The following is a 13,694-nucleotide window of genomic DNA, read 5'->3' as shown; positions in this document are numbered from 1 at the left end:
AAATTGTTTTCCATCCAACACTTAAAACAACCTCCAAGGCGCCAGCTTATCAGAATTCAGCCTTTGGTGCCGGTAAATGGTCATCAAAGCTTTATTCCATGTCCCCACTACTATGGGACCCAAAGGTCATCGTTGCTGGTACCTCAAAACTCATTTTCTGAAATTACTCCAACTTAAAATCAGCTTGAAGAATTTCAGAAAGTACTCTTCTGAAATTACTTCAACTTAACGTCCGTCAGCATGGTCCCATTACGCAGGCACATTCAATTACTTGCTGCCGGACCTCATTCAGCATACAGTCAATCCCATATTCAAAGGTGTACTTCCCATAAACATCTACACCAGAAGGGTCCCAGCATACAGGGCCAGCACCATGGTGGTGTATGCTTTGCTCATTTGCTTTCCTTCATCTCCATCTTCTTCGTTGCCACTACCAGCATACCCAGAATACATAAGCTTCTGAAATTACTTCAACTTAACTTGAGTGATACAATTACACAGGCGCATTCAACCACTTTCCCACCTGTCCTCGTTGTAATCCAAAGCGTGATCTTCTGAAATAACTTCACCAGAAGTTCTTAAGAACACAAGGCTAGCTCCATGACCCTGCATGCTGTATCCAGCCACCATTCTCTCATCTTCCCCATCTTCAACATCTTGTGATCACCACCAACGATCCAAAATACTCTTTTGAAAGTACTTCAACTTAATCTCTGCTGAGAAGGCTCCATCACGCAAGTACGTTCAAATACTTGCAGACCCTTTTCCGGTCTCATCAAAGCCTTTCATATGGGTGGGTCTACTCTTCGGAAATTATCTCATCCTTCTGAAAGCTCCACCACCTTCAACAGCTCCACCACCTTCAACAGCTCCACTACCTTCAACTACATCACTTAAAGAGTCGGGTACCAAAAATTCATTTTTTCGAAACTCATTCCCACACCACACTCCGAGATTGTGTGCGTGAACAAGTCTCGAGGGGGCATTTGTAGAAAGGGAAAATTCCCGACCTATCAGAAACTGACACGTCACATTATCAAGTCCACAAAATATAGTCAATTACAGAGCACCATGTATTACTGCTAGGTTTTGCCATCACTATTCAGAAGCCAATAGAAATTTGCCAAGTGTCATGCAAGAACCAATCACGCATCAGCGCACGTGTAAGCAATGACTCAAGCAGCCTCGCACGTGTAAGCGATAACTCAAGCAGTCTTGCACGTGTAAGCGATGACTCAAACAGTCCAGCACGTGTAAGCAATGACACAAGCGAACCAATCAGGCTGTGACATGTGTCACCAATCAAGTTCCGCCACGTGTCGCTCACCCACCCCAAAACTCCTATAAATAGAAGCCTTCCTGAGACATTTAGGAGGACCATAATCCAGAAGTGAAAAAGCTCTATGAAGATCAAGCCTCAAAGCCTTCAAGAACTTCAAGAACTTCAATCCCAAAATCGGAGAACATTCGAAGCAGAATCATCCAGATCATCTGCCTAAATCCTAAAGTTCACGGGAATGAAGCCAAAAGTGTCCGAAAACATCAACAAATCACAAATCATTGAAGTTCAACGGATTCAAGCCTCTAAAGCTCTGAAGAACTTCCACCACAAACCTTCGAAGACGAAGAACGCACAAAGAACACGAAGAACGCGAAGAACAAAGGATTTCTAAACAAGCTCATAGCTAGAGATTCATTGTAATTCTGTTTCAGCAATCTTCGATCCATCCCTCAACTAAATTGAAGGATATTTTGTGTTCAAGTCAAATCCACATTACCACAAATCTAATCAATAAGTTTTACAAGGACCTCGAATCAGAGGATCACTCTTTTGTAATTCTAGAGAATTGTACCACACAATCATCAATACAAATTCGCATTTGTGAAACTATTTTACTTGTTTGATTTATTTCCAAACGAGAAATTTAGTCGCTTACAGTGGGTTTAAATCTTCACATTTTATTTCGTTAATGGGTGATATGACAATTTTTTATTAAAACAAAAGGAGATTTTTTTTTTTTTTTTAAAGTGCTGGAGATAAGCCAAATCTATTTTATAGAGTCTAAAATATTAATGCAGCTTAATTGGTGTTTAATAAATTTAGACGCCCATCATATTTACTTAGGCTTTTGCACTTAAATCCAACAATAATTGGGCTGTGACAAGCAAGAAATCTCTATTTTGCCATTCTTTGATTCTTGCATATAGCCTTTTGGTTATGTTATTTTATTTTTTAATTTATGAAAGTCTTTTTAGCTTCTTTCAAAAGCTCCTATCTACTTCCATTAAACTTCCACTTCTACAAAAATAACTATATAATTCTTTTTACTAGTAATTTACACACACACACACTCAGTGAGTCTTAAACAACAATTTAAATTCAAATTTTAACCAGCCATGAATAACTGGGATTTGGGGAATCCATGTACCAATATGTGCTTCTCATTAATAATGAAATAACTGTAAGAAATAGATATTCAAGCAGATATTCAAGGAAAAATTCATACTTAATAAAGCAGCCTTGTAGATCATATGACAATGTCTATTCAACCAACAAGCTTAGTGCCACAAGAGTGACAGATTGAATTCCTAATGAACCCATAGAAACAGTGCGCAATTTACAGTATTTACTAACAGAATTTATTTGAACTTCTTAATGAAGTCATAGATGTGAGAATCGATTCCCTTTGCTCTTTCTTGGTTGATGAAGTGATCCACCCCTTCCATCACAACAGCTTCCTCCAAAAATGGCACATCTTTCTTGAAATCACCATTGTGTATGTATTCCTTTGTCCCTAGGGTGGTGTACACCATGTCCAAATCCCCCACTATGAACTTCACAGGTACCTTCACTTGGACTCTGATCCATTTTTCTGTGACCTCCCAGTTTTCGCAATAATAAGAAACTAATTCTCAAACGTTTGTTTTATGAATACCAAAGTACTGGGACATTTAATGTTAAAGAAGGCCAAGATTTAAGTTTCATGCTTATTTTATGTGAACCCAAGATTTTGGTTCTTTTGTTGATTAAAAACGTGCCAGGTGAGCATCTTGGAAGAGGATCATCTCCATCTGAAATGAATCAATCTCATGTTTCATATTAAATATTACACATCTAAGATATAGTCATTTTAAAAAACATGACTCAATACACTATTTGATTTAAGAATTAAAACCTTAAACGTGAAATAGGCACCTAGAATTTGTTACATATCAAGTCTTAAGCATAAGAAATGTTTTGACATTTAGATTTTGAAACATTTTTATTGAAGTTGGTAACATACCGGTCAATTGCTCGGTAGTAGTTCAATCCCCCAATGAAGCCTTTCTGGTCAAATTTTGTGACATAATAAGTAAGCTCTTCTTCTGAAAGCCAAGAGGGCAAGGAAATTGAAGCATTGGTACATATTCCAAATTCATTTCTTTTAGGGAAGCAGGGTGGACCTGGTTTTCGAATTGATAAAATGGTCTTGAGTACATTTGCTGTACCTATTTTAGCAATCTCAGCGTCAATTTCTCCTGGTGCCTACAACACATATGGAAATATCAAAGTAAAATTGGGTGGCAATATAAGATAATAGTTACCAAGTTTTGGTTTTCAATTTTCAGAGTCCAAGTTTAGCCTTTTATAACTTGGAATGTAACGTGTACTAAAGTCTAAGTCTAAAAATCTTGAGCAAGAATCATAACAAAGCAAATAATGTGACTTAGAGAGCCTTTGCTCAAATCAAACAAGCATGCTTACCTAACTGTTTTAGCTGTTTCATAGAAACTAGGCACCAAAGAGGTAAATGGGATTAAACAAATAAGATTTTATACTAAAACATGATCATTTAAGTATACAAGAAGCCAAATCTGGTTATGTTAGCTAAACAAGAACCTGAATCTGCATGTATAGTTGTCATCTCCAAAGAAACCTCACATTCTATCCATTGGCTTCATCTGTGGACTCCTTGGTGTGAATGGAACACTAAGGCACACAAATGCCTTCACTCTTTCAAGCTTAAACAGGCACAAGTACCAACCCATGATGGCTACCCAATCATGTGCCACAAGAAAAAATTGCTCCACATCCAGAGATTCTATGAGAGCAACAAGGTCATTGACAATGTGATCGCAAGTGTAGCTGGTGATGGAAGTTGGTGCTTTAGTGTCACCGAAGCCTCGAAGATCTGGTGCTACAGCATGGTATCCAAGTGAGCTCAAAGCATGAATTTGGTGGCACCAGGAGTACCAAAGCTCAGGGAAGCCATGGAGGAATAGTACCACCAGGCCTCGTCCTTTTTCTGCTATGTGCATTTTGATGCCATTGACAATCACAAATTCACAATCCTATGATCTATCCCCTCCTCCATGCTTGTCTCTCTGTGTAAAAACTCTTCTTTTCTCTTTGCTCTTTCTCATGAGCTTAAGAGCATTCTCATTAAGGCTCCTATATGCTAAAAATCTTATTTTTTAACAGCTGAACCCCAAAACGTACCCTCCATCAAAACTGTTATGTTGTATAAAATTTACAATCTTGCTATAGTGCACTCCCATTTTTGAGAGCGCACTGTAGCTGTATTGTAAAATAAAAAATTGTTCTTTATTCACCAATGGCTTTCTCATTTCTCATTTTCTTTCCTCTCTCACTTCTCATCTCTGTTCTCTCTTCTCTCTCTGTGGTTCATGGTTTGTTGTGCTCGTCGCCGATCTCTACTTGTTGTCGATCTCTCTACTATCAGTCACTCAATCTCTCTACTCCGTCTGCAACGTCGCTAGCATGTCGCCGATCTCTCTACTCTTTGGCCGCTGCCTCCGATTTGCTCTCCCACTCACCCTCACTGGTTCAGATCTATGATTATCTCTCTCTCACACCTTGGGTTCCGATTTATAGGTTGTGGGTTTGTACAGGGGTTCCGATTTTGGCATATTTTGGTAGGTTTGTGATTTGGTTTTGGGTGGTGGGTTTGTGATTTGGTTTTGGATGGGTATGATTTGTGGTGGGTCGGTGGTGGTGGGTTTGTTGGTGGCGGCGATGGTGGAGGTTTCTTTTTTTTTTTTTTTTTGGCTATGGTTGGTGGTGTTGAGTGGATGTGGTGGTTGTTGGTGGACGTGGATGTGGAGGTTTCTTTCTACTTTGATTTTTTTTTTCTTTTTTTGTTAGTGGTGGTTGTGGTATGGGTGGTGGGTTTTTGGTGGGTGGTTGGTAGTGTGGTGCCGGCGGTGCTGTGAGAAAGAGAGAGACAATGGAGTGAAAAGAAAATAAAAAATTATTGAAAAATAATAAAGAAACATTATTTGAATGAAATTGTAAAAATAAAAATAGAAGTTTTAATATAAGTTATATTGTAAAATGATGTGTTATATCTTACACAAATAGGTTTTAAAAGGATAAATACTAAATTTTTTACAAGTCTCGGCAAGAATGCTCTAACTGCTTAAGCTTCTTGGGGTGGTGGAAGTAGCTAGCTAGTAGCTAGTGGATTTAAAGAGAGGTGTTATGATAAGTATAGGAGTTAATGCAGAGCAGTCTCAAAAAACTGTTGAGCCTCGTCTCTACATTAAATGGAGCACTTTAACAAGGCTATGTCCATATGATTACTCATACATGATAGGGAAAGGTAAGCTAGCCTCGCTTTTCAAGGCAAAGGACTTTCGGGGAAGAACACAGTAACTATAACATAAATGCTGGAGCACATGTGAGATTGGCCTAACAAGGAACTTCTCCAAGAAAGTATGTCCATATCAGGATTACATGTAATCATACATGATAGCATTTTTTAAACTTTAAACTCACGTACATTCATTCACCAAAACAAACTTTGAAAATGATTGCGTAAGGAAAGAATTGGAATTTATCAAAGGAAAAAATGACTTTCTTTCCAAAGGCAGAGGTAGGGCAATAGTCATCTTTAACTTTGTTTTAAAAATCAAAGCTACTAGACTAATACCAAAATATATATATTTATTATGCATATTGTATCACAATCATTCCTAATGTCTAAAGCAAATTATTTTGTTATAAATTTTGGACAACGGGTACTAAGGGGCTGGGCTAACGGGCTAGGCTGGCGCCCATGGGTAAAGCCATAAATTGGGCTATGCCCACAATATTGCCCATTATGCTACTGGGCCAGTCCATGGGCCATGGGCTATTTGATGACCCTTAGTGTGACTTTTCCCATTTCAGTTTTAAACTATGGTGATATTCATAAAATTAGAAATTTCAACCATGGGATTTGTTCCTCTTAATAACTCTACTATTGACACAAATTTCACACTCTTTAATTTTTATTTTTGCAATTTGTAGTTCCTCTTGTTAACTCTGCTATTGACACAAAATTTCACTCTCTTTAATTTTTATTTTTGCAATTTGTTTTTGGCAAGTTGTAATTGGTTGACAGTTATTTTTACATAAGCCTACCATTAAAGGCATATTTAGTATACTGAATGTAAATTATGACAAGAATTGTAATATTTATTATTGAGAATAAAATGTGTTGTAATAGAATAACTAAATCTGTTCATAATTTTGGCTATGAGTTGTAACATTAGAATATAATTTAAAATTTATTTTATGAAATATTTTACTCAAACAATTATATTTCCTTAAAAATAATATTTTTTTAAAAAAAATTGAGAGAGAAATGAGTATTTTTTTTTTATGATTTTTTATTTTTATAATTGTTACTTGTATATGAGAAGTTTGTTTATTTGAATATATATTAATTTTAGAAATTATTGCACTTGCAAAAGAATAGCCACTACAAATTATTTAAAGAACAATAACTATTCTTCATTTTGAAAAATAGTTATTCAAAAGGAATGACTATTTCATGTAGTGTAAAAATAACTAACTAAAGAATAGCTAAATCATATGAATAGCTATTACATTACAATGTCTGTTACAGTCTACTAAATATTTACCACCATTCACAATTTATCACTTTAGCAAATTATGGGAAAAAAAAAAAAATTTGTTATTAAACCTATTCTTAATTTATATGTGCAATTCTGGTTATCTTATCCCTATTTCTAAGGGGTAGAACCCATCAATTTTCCCCCCACCTGTATTTCTATTTAGGAAGGAAAGTAAAATCAAGCCCCTTCATTCTTAATAATGGTCATGACCATGGAACCAATAATTTATAGGTTAATATTGAATCCAAACAAGTATCGCATCTTCTATTAGATGATTAAATGAAATAGAGAAGAACATTCTTATACAACAAGACTTAATCCCGATGAAATAATAATTACTTATGTCAACTAAAAATAAAGGGAAGATGGAAAAGTTTTGCTAGAAACTTGGGAGTGGATGATTCCAAGTACAAACTCCTCATAATAACCACTGTAAGGTCAAAGGAACCGGTTGAACAGCGTGGTTGTGTGGTCATATTTAATTCAATCCTGCACTAAAATATTTCATTTACCTTTTATAGATCAACTTTCAAAATAGGTAGTTGAACTTAGAACCGATCACATCCCAACTCTTCTCTATATAACCATAGTCCAATAGCTAAAAGTTTCTCAAAAACACAAAAAAGAAGAAGCCCAATAGCTAGATTGACCACACCTATTCAAAAACATAAAATTTATCTGAAAAGAAAACATTATAGTGAAAACATGAATCCCATTTCAAGCCTCGTCTTTGTGCTTCTTTTGACTGTCTTTCCAACCCAAATTCTTTGCCAGACCACCTTGATTGAACAAGCTTGTGGTTATACCATTTACAAGGTTCTGTGCCTAGAAACTCTTGTACCGGACTCTGTGGCCCATTCAGCTAGATATCTCAAGACTTTAGCCGTAGTTTCATTAAATCATACAAGGAATTTCGCTGACGAGGTAGATTACAAAATCGACGGACTGAGAGATTCAGCAAAGGAAGGGCCCATGAAGCAAGCCCTAATCAATTGCTCTAAAAGATATTATACTGTAGTTGAGAAACTTCAGGCCGCGGTAACTTCCACCGCACAGGGCAACGTTGTTGCTGCTAAATCCCGGCTGACAGAGGCCACGGTCAATAGACAACAATGTGACCAATATTTCAAGGGTAGACACTACGAGTCTCCAATATCTGACTTGACTACCAAACTTAGCCAGATGCAAAACAATGCGGAAGCCATTGTCGCTCACATCTAAGCCTTGATTCCGCGTTGACATGACTAAAATTTCCAACAATCAAGTTGGTGCTCATCTATATCCGTGTTGCCCAATTTTTTGTTACAAAAAAAGTTAAATAAAAGTCCCATATTCTATAAAGTATCAATAACATCTACTAGTTTGTACTAGCTAATGGTTTATAATTAATGCAATTCAATACATCTTATTATTATCTTATTTCATGTTTTTTTTTTTTTCATAGGCTCATAGCACAATCAATGCATGCTTCATAATTAAGGCCCTAACACAACCAATATTAGCTGCAATAGAATGCCTGTTATTTCTTAGGTCTAATGCAACGTACCTCTAGCTTAGACATTATAGAATTGAAAAAACACAAAAAGGAGAATTTAATACAATCTCAATTAAAAAAAAAAAAAAAAAAAAAAAAAAAAAAAAAAAAAAAAAGCCCGAAAGGTTGTTGCACTTGTGACTGGATTCACATCCAGTGCAATACCTCAAAACCCAACCATCCATTTAATCTAATGTCTCCTTATTTTGACACCTCACCAAATAACAAAAGCCCAATGTTCTGGTAAAAGTCTTGAGTAACCAAACAGAAAATCAATTTTTTTTCTCTTTCTCTCTCTCCCCTGCGCGGCTACCGTCTCTGCCTCTCCTTCAACCCATTCTCTGCCTTTCCTTCAATCCATTGTCGCTGCAGCCCCAGCTCATACCCAAACACTGAAACTTAGCATTTGAAACCAAACCCTCAAACACTCACACTCCCTCTTTCTCGTGTGTGAAGCTGTCCCAAGTCCCAACTCTCATGGAGTGAAGGTCTCTCTGAAGCCAAACGCCTTTGTGATAGTCACCGCGGGTCCATCCCCAACATAGAAGAAGATTGAGCAAGACAAGAACAGAACACAGAAAGACAGAAGTCAGAAGAACAACCTCAAACTCCTCTGCTTCTTTCCACCATGCACGCTTCAATCTCGATCTAGGACTCGCCCTTTCCACTCGATGAGTTCATCAACTTAAATACCAGGTTTTGTTTTCTTCTTCTTCTTTGAATGGCATGCTCTTTATTCTTTTCCTTAATGAGCTGACTTTCTAATCTTGCCCAATATATGTATTAGTTATTTCTTATACCCAAAAGAAAATCACCATTTTTTTTTTTGGGCTAAATCTCCCAATCCTTTGGAATATTTTGGCAAAACATAATTTGAGTTGAAAAAAGTTACTTTTTGATACCAAGGTTTATTGTAACTATCTACCATAAACTATAGGATTGTTTGTAATGTCCATCCTAAACTATAAATTTTTGTGATCAATATATATTCAATACCCAGATTGGAGATCAGTTTACCAGTCAAAATTAGTGTTGAATTTACCAAATTAGTGGGCTGGTTTATGTGGTGGTGTGCTCTAATGTATCAAAATTAATTTGTAATGTTAACTCCATCATTGTCTCAAGTATCAAATGATGCAGTTGTTTGTCAGGTAAAACGTAAACGTTGCTTTAAGTGACTATCTTCCCTCAGTTGAGCTCTGCCAATCTTCCCTACTTTTTTTTTTCCCCATGAACTTGTTAGATTTGAAGTTTGTTTTTCTGATTGGTTTGTATTATGAAGTTTCTGTTGAAGTGGCTTTATGTGTTTAAGTGGGTCTTGGCTGTCAGTCAGGTAGTAGATGGGTTGGGATATTGTTATGGTTTGGCTGTGTGTTGTCTTGATGACTAGTGATTTGGGTTGGCTCTTTGATGGTTGATAGTGATGGATGATTTGGGTGTGGCTGGCTATTGATTGTCTCTTGGCTATGCATACTTGGCAATGGGTGATTTGGGTTTTGGCTTGGCCTGTGGTGAGTGACTTACCTTTTGTGTGAGTGGCTTGGCCTGTGGTAGGTAACTCCATCATTCTTGACTGACCTTTTGTGAGTGGCTTGGCCTGTGGTGAGTAACTCCATCGTTCTTGACTGACCTTTTTGTGTGAGTTCCACCTATAACAATTTGGTGAGTGACTTATATTTTTGGTTGAGGCAAGTTTGGTTTTGGTCCCTCAAATTTAAAATATTTAGTTTAAATTCTTACTCACCAAATGAATATTGGTCAAGTAAAAAATAAACCCATATGTTTATATCCTCTCTACTTACAAAATGAATAAACTTATTTGTTTATATATATACACAGGGAAATGAAGTTAGGTTCAATTATGGACTAACTTATGTGTTGAAAATACAAATGCTTGCGTGGAAACACAACACTTTTTTGGTATGTAAAAAACTAATAAATGGTAAGTTCAATTATAGTGAAATTTTCTTATGTTTGTTTAAGTTTAAAATGTAACTTGATTTTTTTGACATATTTTCAGGCTAATATTGATTTTGCAATATCATGGATAACATTTTTTGGATAGTTTGTTCGATAGTATATTGCGCAGTGGACATGGTAGCATATTGCGCAGCGGATAGCATTTTTGGACAACTTTGCCTTGGATAGTTTCTTGGACAGCAAATCTGACTTATTTAGACAACTAATTGCACATGTAGCAAATTTTTTGGATAATTTTTGTAACTAAAGAAGTTAGTCAAACATGTTAAATATGTTAGATTGTACAAGTGCATATTTGAGTAACTTCTAGTTAAACATTAATTATATATGCAAGTGATTAATATTTTTAAATGCAATGTCTCTTCATACCCTAAATTTGTTAGTACATGCTAGAATGAATGAGAGATTTCCAATTTCATATTAGATTTGGTGCTATTGAGTGTCTAATTCTTTCGTATGTAAAAGGGAAAAAAAAAAATGAAAGAGATAAAGACAAAGGGGAAAAGTACAGGAAGAGAATGAGGAATTGTGGAGCTTGGCGCACGTTCAGGTGGTCTAAATACTTCTTGGAATTGTGGAATTTTGGAGAATGGTTTACCATCCCAACTCCTTTTTAGCTAAATACTTCCCTGAAAATCCTCTCCATGACTGCAAACCCTACCCTCACCAATCTTGGACTTGGAAGAATATCATTTACAACAATCCATTAATACATCAAGGTTGGTGGATGATAGGAACAGGTTTGAACATTACCTTACCACCCAGCTTGGTTCCCTAGCACTTCTAAATATCAGGGAGTTGTTGGCTCAAATTTGAAAACTGTGGCTGACTTTGTTGAATCGTTCACTAATAACTGGAATCCCATCATTGTTAGAAATCTATACCACCCTCCTTGTTTTTTTAAGGAGGACAAGATGTTTCGGAGACATTCAAGTACTGGTATGTACCAAATTAAGGTCTGTAAGGAACAAATGGAAAGTAAAATACATGTTTATATCACCTTTGTGTGGAAAATATTACACGATTGTTTGTCTGTTAATCTCAACTTGACAGAGCAAAAAACTGCCATCTAAGTGTTTTTCCCATACAATAAAAATATGAAAAATAAAAGTAAAATTCATGAACAAAGTAACTTGTTCAACTCAGCAGCTCTGGTCACACTCGGTAAGTAACTTGTTCAGCTCAGCAGCTCTGGTCACACTCTTGACAAAAATGACAACCTGATTGAAGTCCAATGCATCAAGAAAGTCATTCAATTTGCGATTTTTCCCTGCCTCCTTCAATAAAATGTAGTGCTGCACGGAGAGATAATGAAAATGTGCATTAGTTGAATGAGCAAGAGACAGTCAACTGATGAAACAAAAATATTGCAAAAATTAAAAAAAAAAAAAAGCATCGAATATACCTGTACAAGACCGTGAAGAGTCAACTTGGTCTCATCATCAACATAAATTTCCATTGGCTGAAAAAAACGAGTGTCAATATAAAGTGCATCAAAATACCATCTTCTACAGCATCCAAAACTCAACAAGAATAGATAAACAAATGACTGGCAATCCAAAAAGTCAATCCTTCTGAACTACGATGTATTGATTGAACTTACTCATCTCTCAAATAGTAGAAACATCCAGCTACTACCCAAGAAATAAGAAGTGGAACCAATATCCTCACTAAGGCCCCACAAACACAGTCAATCAACCACACAACCAAAAGGATCAAGAGAAGTGGTTACGCCCAAGGAAAAGTTCAGACTAGAAGTAGGAAAAACTAAAAATATTGCAAGTACTACAACTACAAATTCATTCCCTTGCCAATGACAAGGCAAATTGAAACCTAAGCCACAAAACCGCACAATTGACACAACCAACAAGGCAATAACATGACATTTATAAATACAAAGAATATCATAACTTTATGATGCCTTATCATACCTCTTTCATAATTTTTTTGCAAACAGGGCGGATCTCTTTACTGAGAGTTGCTGAAAACATCATAACTTGCTTGTCATGAGGAGTCATCTTGAAGATCTCCTGCACATCTCTCCTCATGTCTGGAAAACAAACAAGAATATTGACAATAGAAGGCTTAAAATAAGAAAATTATTGTCGCAAACAATGCAATACAGTGTAAAGAGAACAAGAGAATTGCAAAGTATCAGATTTCAGATCTAATTCACATAAACAAGTGGATAAAAGGCAGAAGAATAAGAAGACCATACCCAGTGATTCTAGCATCTTATCACACTCATCAACAATAAAATGCCTCACATTCTTCAATCCAAGATCTTTATCCCTTGCCAGAGCCAATATTCTTCCAGGTGTTCCAACAACAACAACAACAACAACCACAATAACAACAATAACAGAATTAAGACTTGATTTCAATTCCTAAGCTAAAGACCCAAAAAAGAGAAAACAAAATTAAATTCAGCCCCACTGAGAAAAAGAGTTTTGTCCTATGAATATTTTCAATATCCATGGCAGTTTTCATCAAGCATAATAAAGCTATGTAAAATCTATACTAAATTCCTCCAGAGTCCTTAAGTTGAGCAGCCACAATCACTATTTTTGGAAGATGTACAGTTCTAATATACTGTTTTTGTATCACATTGGTAGATTTTTAATGCCAGAGAAAGCATTTTTAATTCCACAATCACTAACTTTGTATTAAGCATTTTTAAACAATTGACAAAAATGCAAGCAATATAAGACTTGATTTCAATTCCTAAGCTAAAAACCAAAAAAACAGAAAACAGAATCAAAAAATAGAGATAAAAGAAAACAGAGTTTATTAAAAATAATAGATATAAAAGAAAACCCTACCGAGTGGTGTTCTCCCTCTGAAACAAGCCCAAATCGGCAAGAATAATTTTCATTACAACCACCACCTCCGATGGTGGCTTCTTCTCTCCTTCGACCAAACTCTCTTTCTTTCTCTCTCAATCTCATATCCCTCCATAAATCAAACCTGAAAAAGCATCAAACCCTAACCCTTACTTTCTCTGATATGGGTCTGAAAAGCATTAATTTCTCACTTAGACACCTAATTTTCTCCAAACCCCAACCCTTACTCTCTCTCTGATCTGGGTCAAAAAGGGTGCGAGTGTTTGGGGGTCAGGATCTCAGATGGCGCCATTTTTTCTTTGTTTTTGGTAATCCATCTGAGTTAGGTAAGTGGGAAACGGTGTCGACGGGGTTTAGGGAGAGGCAGAGAGCAAGCGTGGATGTTGAGAGAGTGGTGGAGGCGTAGTCGGGGTTGAGAGAGTGGAGCGTTAGGG

The 13,694-nt window shown here is 36.3% G+C and overlaps 2 protein-coding genes and 1 pseudogene across 2 annotated transcripts; 1 reads left to right on the top strand and 2 right to left on the bottom strand.

Annotated features, from left to right (window-relative positions):
* Positions 1–2,640: 2,640 nt before the first annotated feature.
* Positions 2,641–4,355, bottom strand: LOC115980500 (annotated as a pseudogene).
* A 3,253-nt stretch (positions 4,356–7,608) lies between these two features.
* On the top strand, positions 7,609–8,124 carry LOC115980498. Its single transcript, XM_031102736.1, has one exon. The coding sequence runs from the start codon at positions 7,609–7,611 to the stop codon at positions 8,122–8,124; it is 516 nt and encodes a 171-aa protein (XP_030958596.1).
* A 3,284-nt stretch (positions 8,125–11,408) lies between these two features.
* On the bottom strand, positions 11,409–13,397 carry LOC115979568 (DEAD-box ATP-dependent RNA helicase 15-like). Its single transcript, XM_031101622.1, has 5 exons — positions 13,240–13,397; positions 12,636–12,727; positions 12,349–12,467; positions 11,823–11,879; positions 11,409–11,712 (listed from the first exon to the last, which is right to left on the bottom strand). Exons 1-5 carry the CDS (start codon positions 13,290–13,292, stop codon positions 11,560–11,562), a joined length of 474 nt encoding a protein of 157 aa, XP_030957482.1. The 5' UTR covers positions 13,293–13,397; the 3' UTR covers positions 11,409–11,559.
* Between the last annotated feature and the right edge of the window lie 297 nt (positions 13,398–13,694).

This window comes from Quercus lobata, chromosome 3 (assembly GCF_001633185.2).
Source record: "Quercus lobata isolate SW786 chromosome 3, ValleyOak3.0 Primary Assembly, whole genome shotgun sequence".
In the NCBI taxonomy this organism is placed as follows: Eukaryota; Viridiplantae; Streptophyta; class Magnoliopsida; order Fagales; family Fagaceae; genus Quercus; species Quercus lobata.
The sequence above is the reverse complement of the archived record's forward strand: the minus strand, read 5'-3'. Positions and strand labels throughout refer to the sequence as shown.

Bases quoted from the DNA above. Each gene is read 5' to 3' on its own strand.
- LOC115980498 (XM_031102736.1), top strand. From the start codon at position 7,609: ATGAATCCCATTTCAAGCCTCGTCTTTGTGCTTCTTTTGACTGTCTTT.
- LOC115979568 (XM_031101622.1), bottom strand. From the start codon at position 13,292: ATGAAAATTATTCTTGCCGATTTGGGCTTGTTTCAGAGGGAGAACACC. The intron at 12,728-13,239 runs GTAGGGTTTTCT...AACACCTGGAAG, and splicing joins CAGAGGGAGAACACCACTCG to AATATTGGCTCTGGCAAGGG. The intron at 11,880-12,348 runs GTATGATAAGGC...CGTTTTTTTCAG, and splicing joins GCAAAAAAATTATGAAAGAG to CCAATGGAAATTTATGTTGA.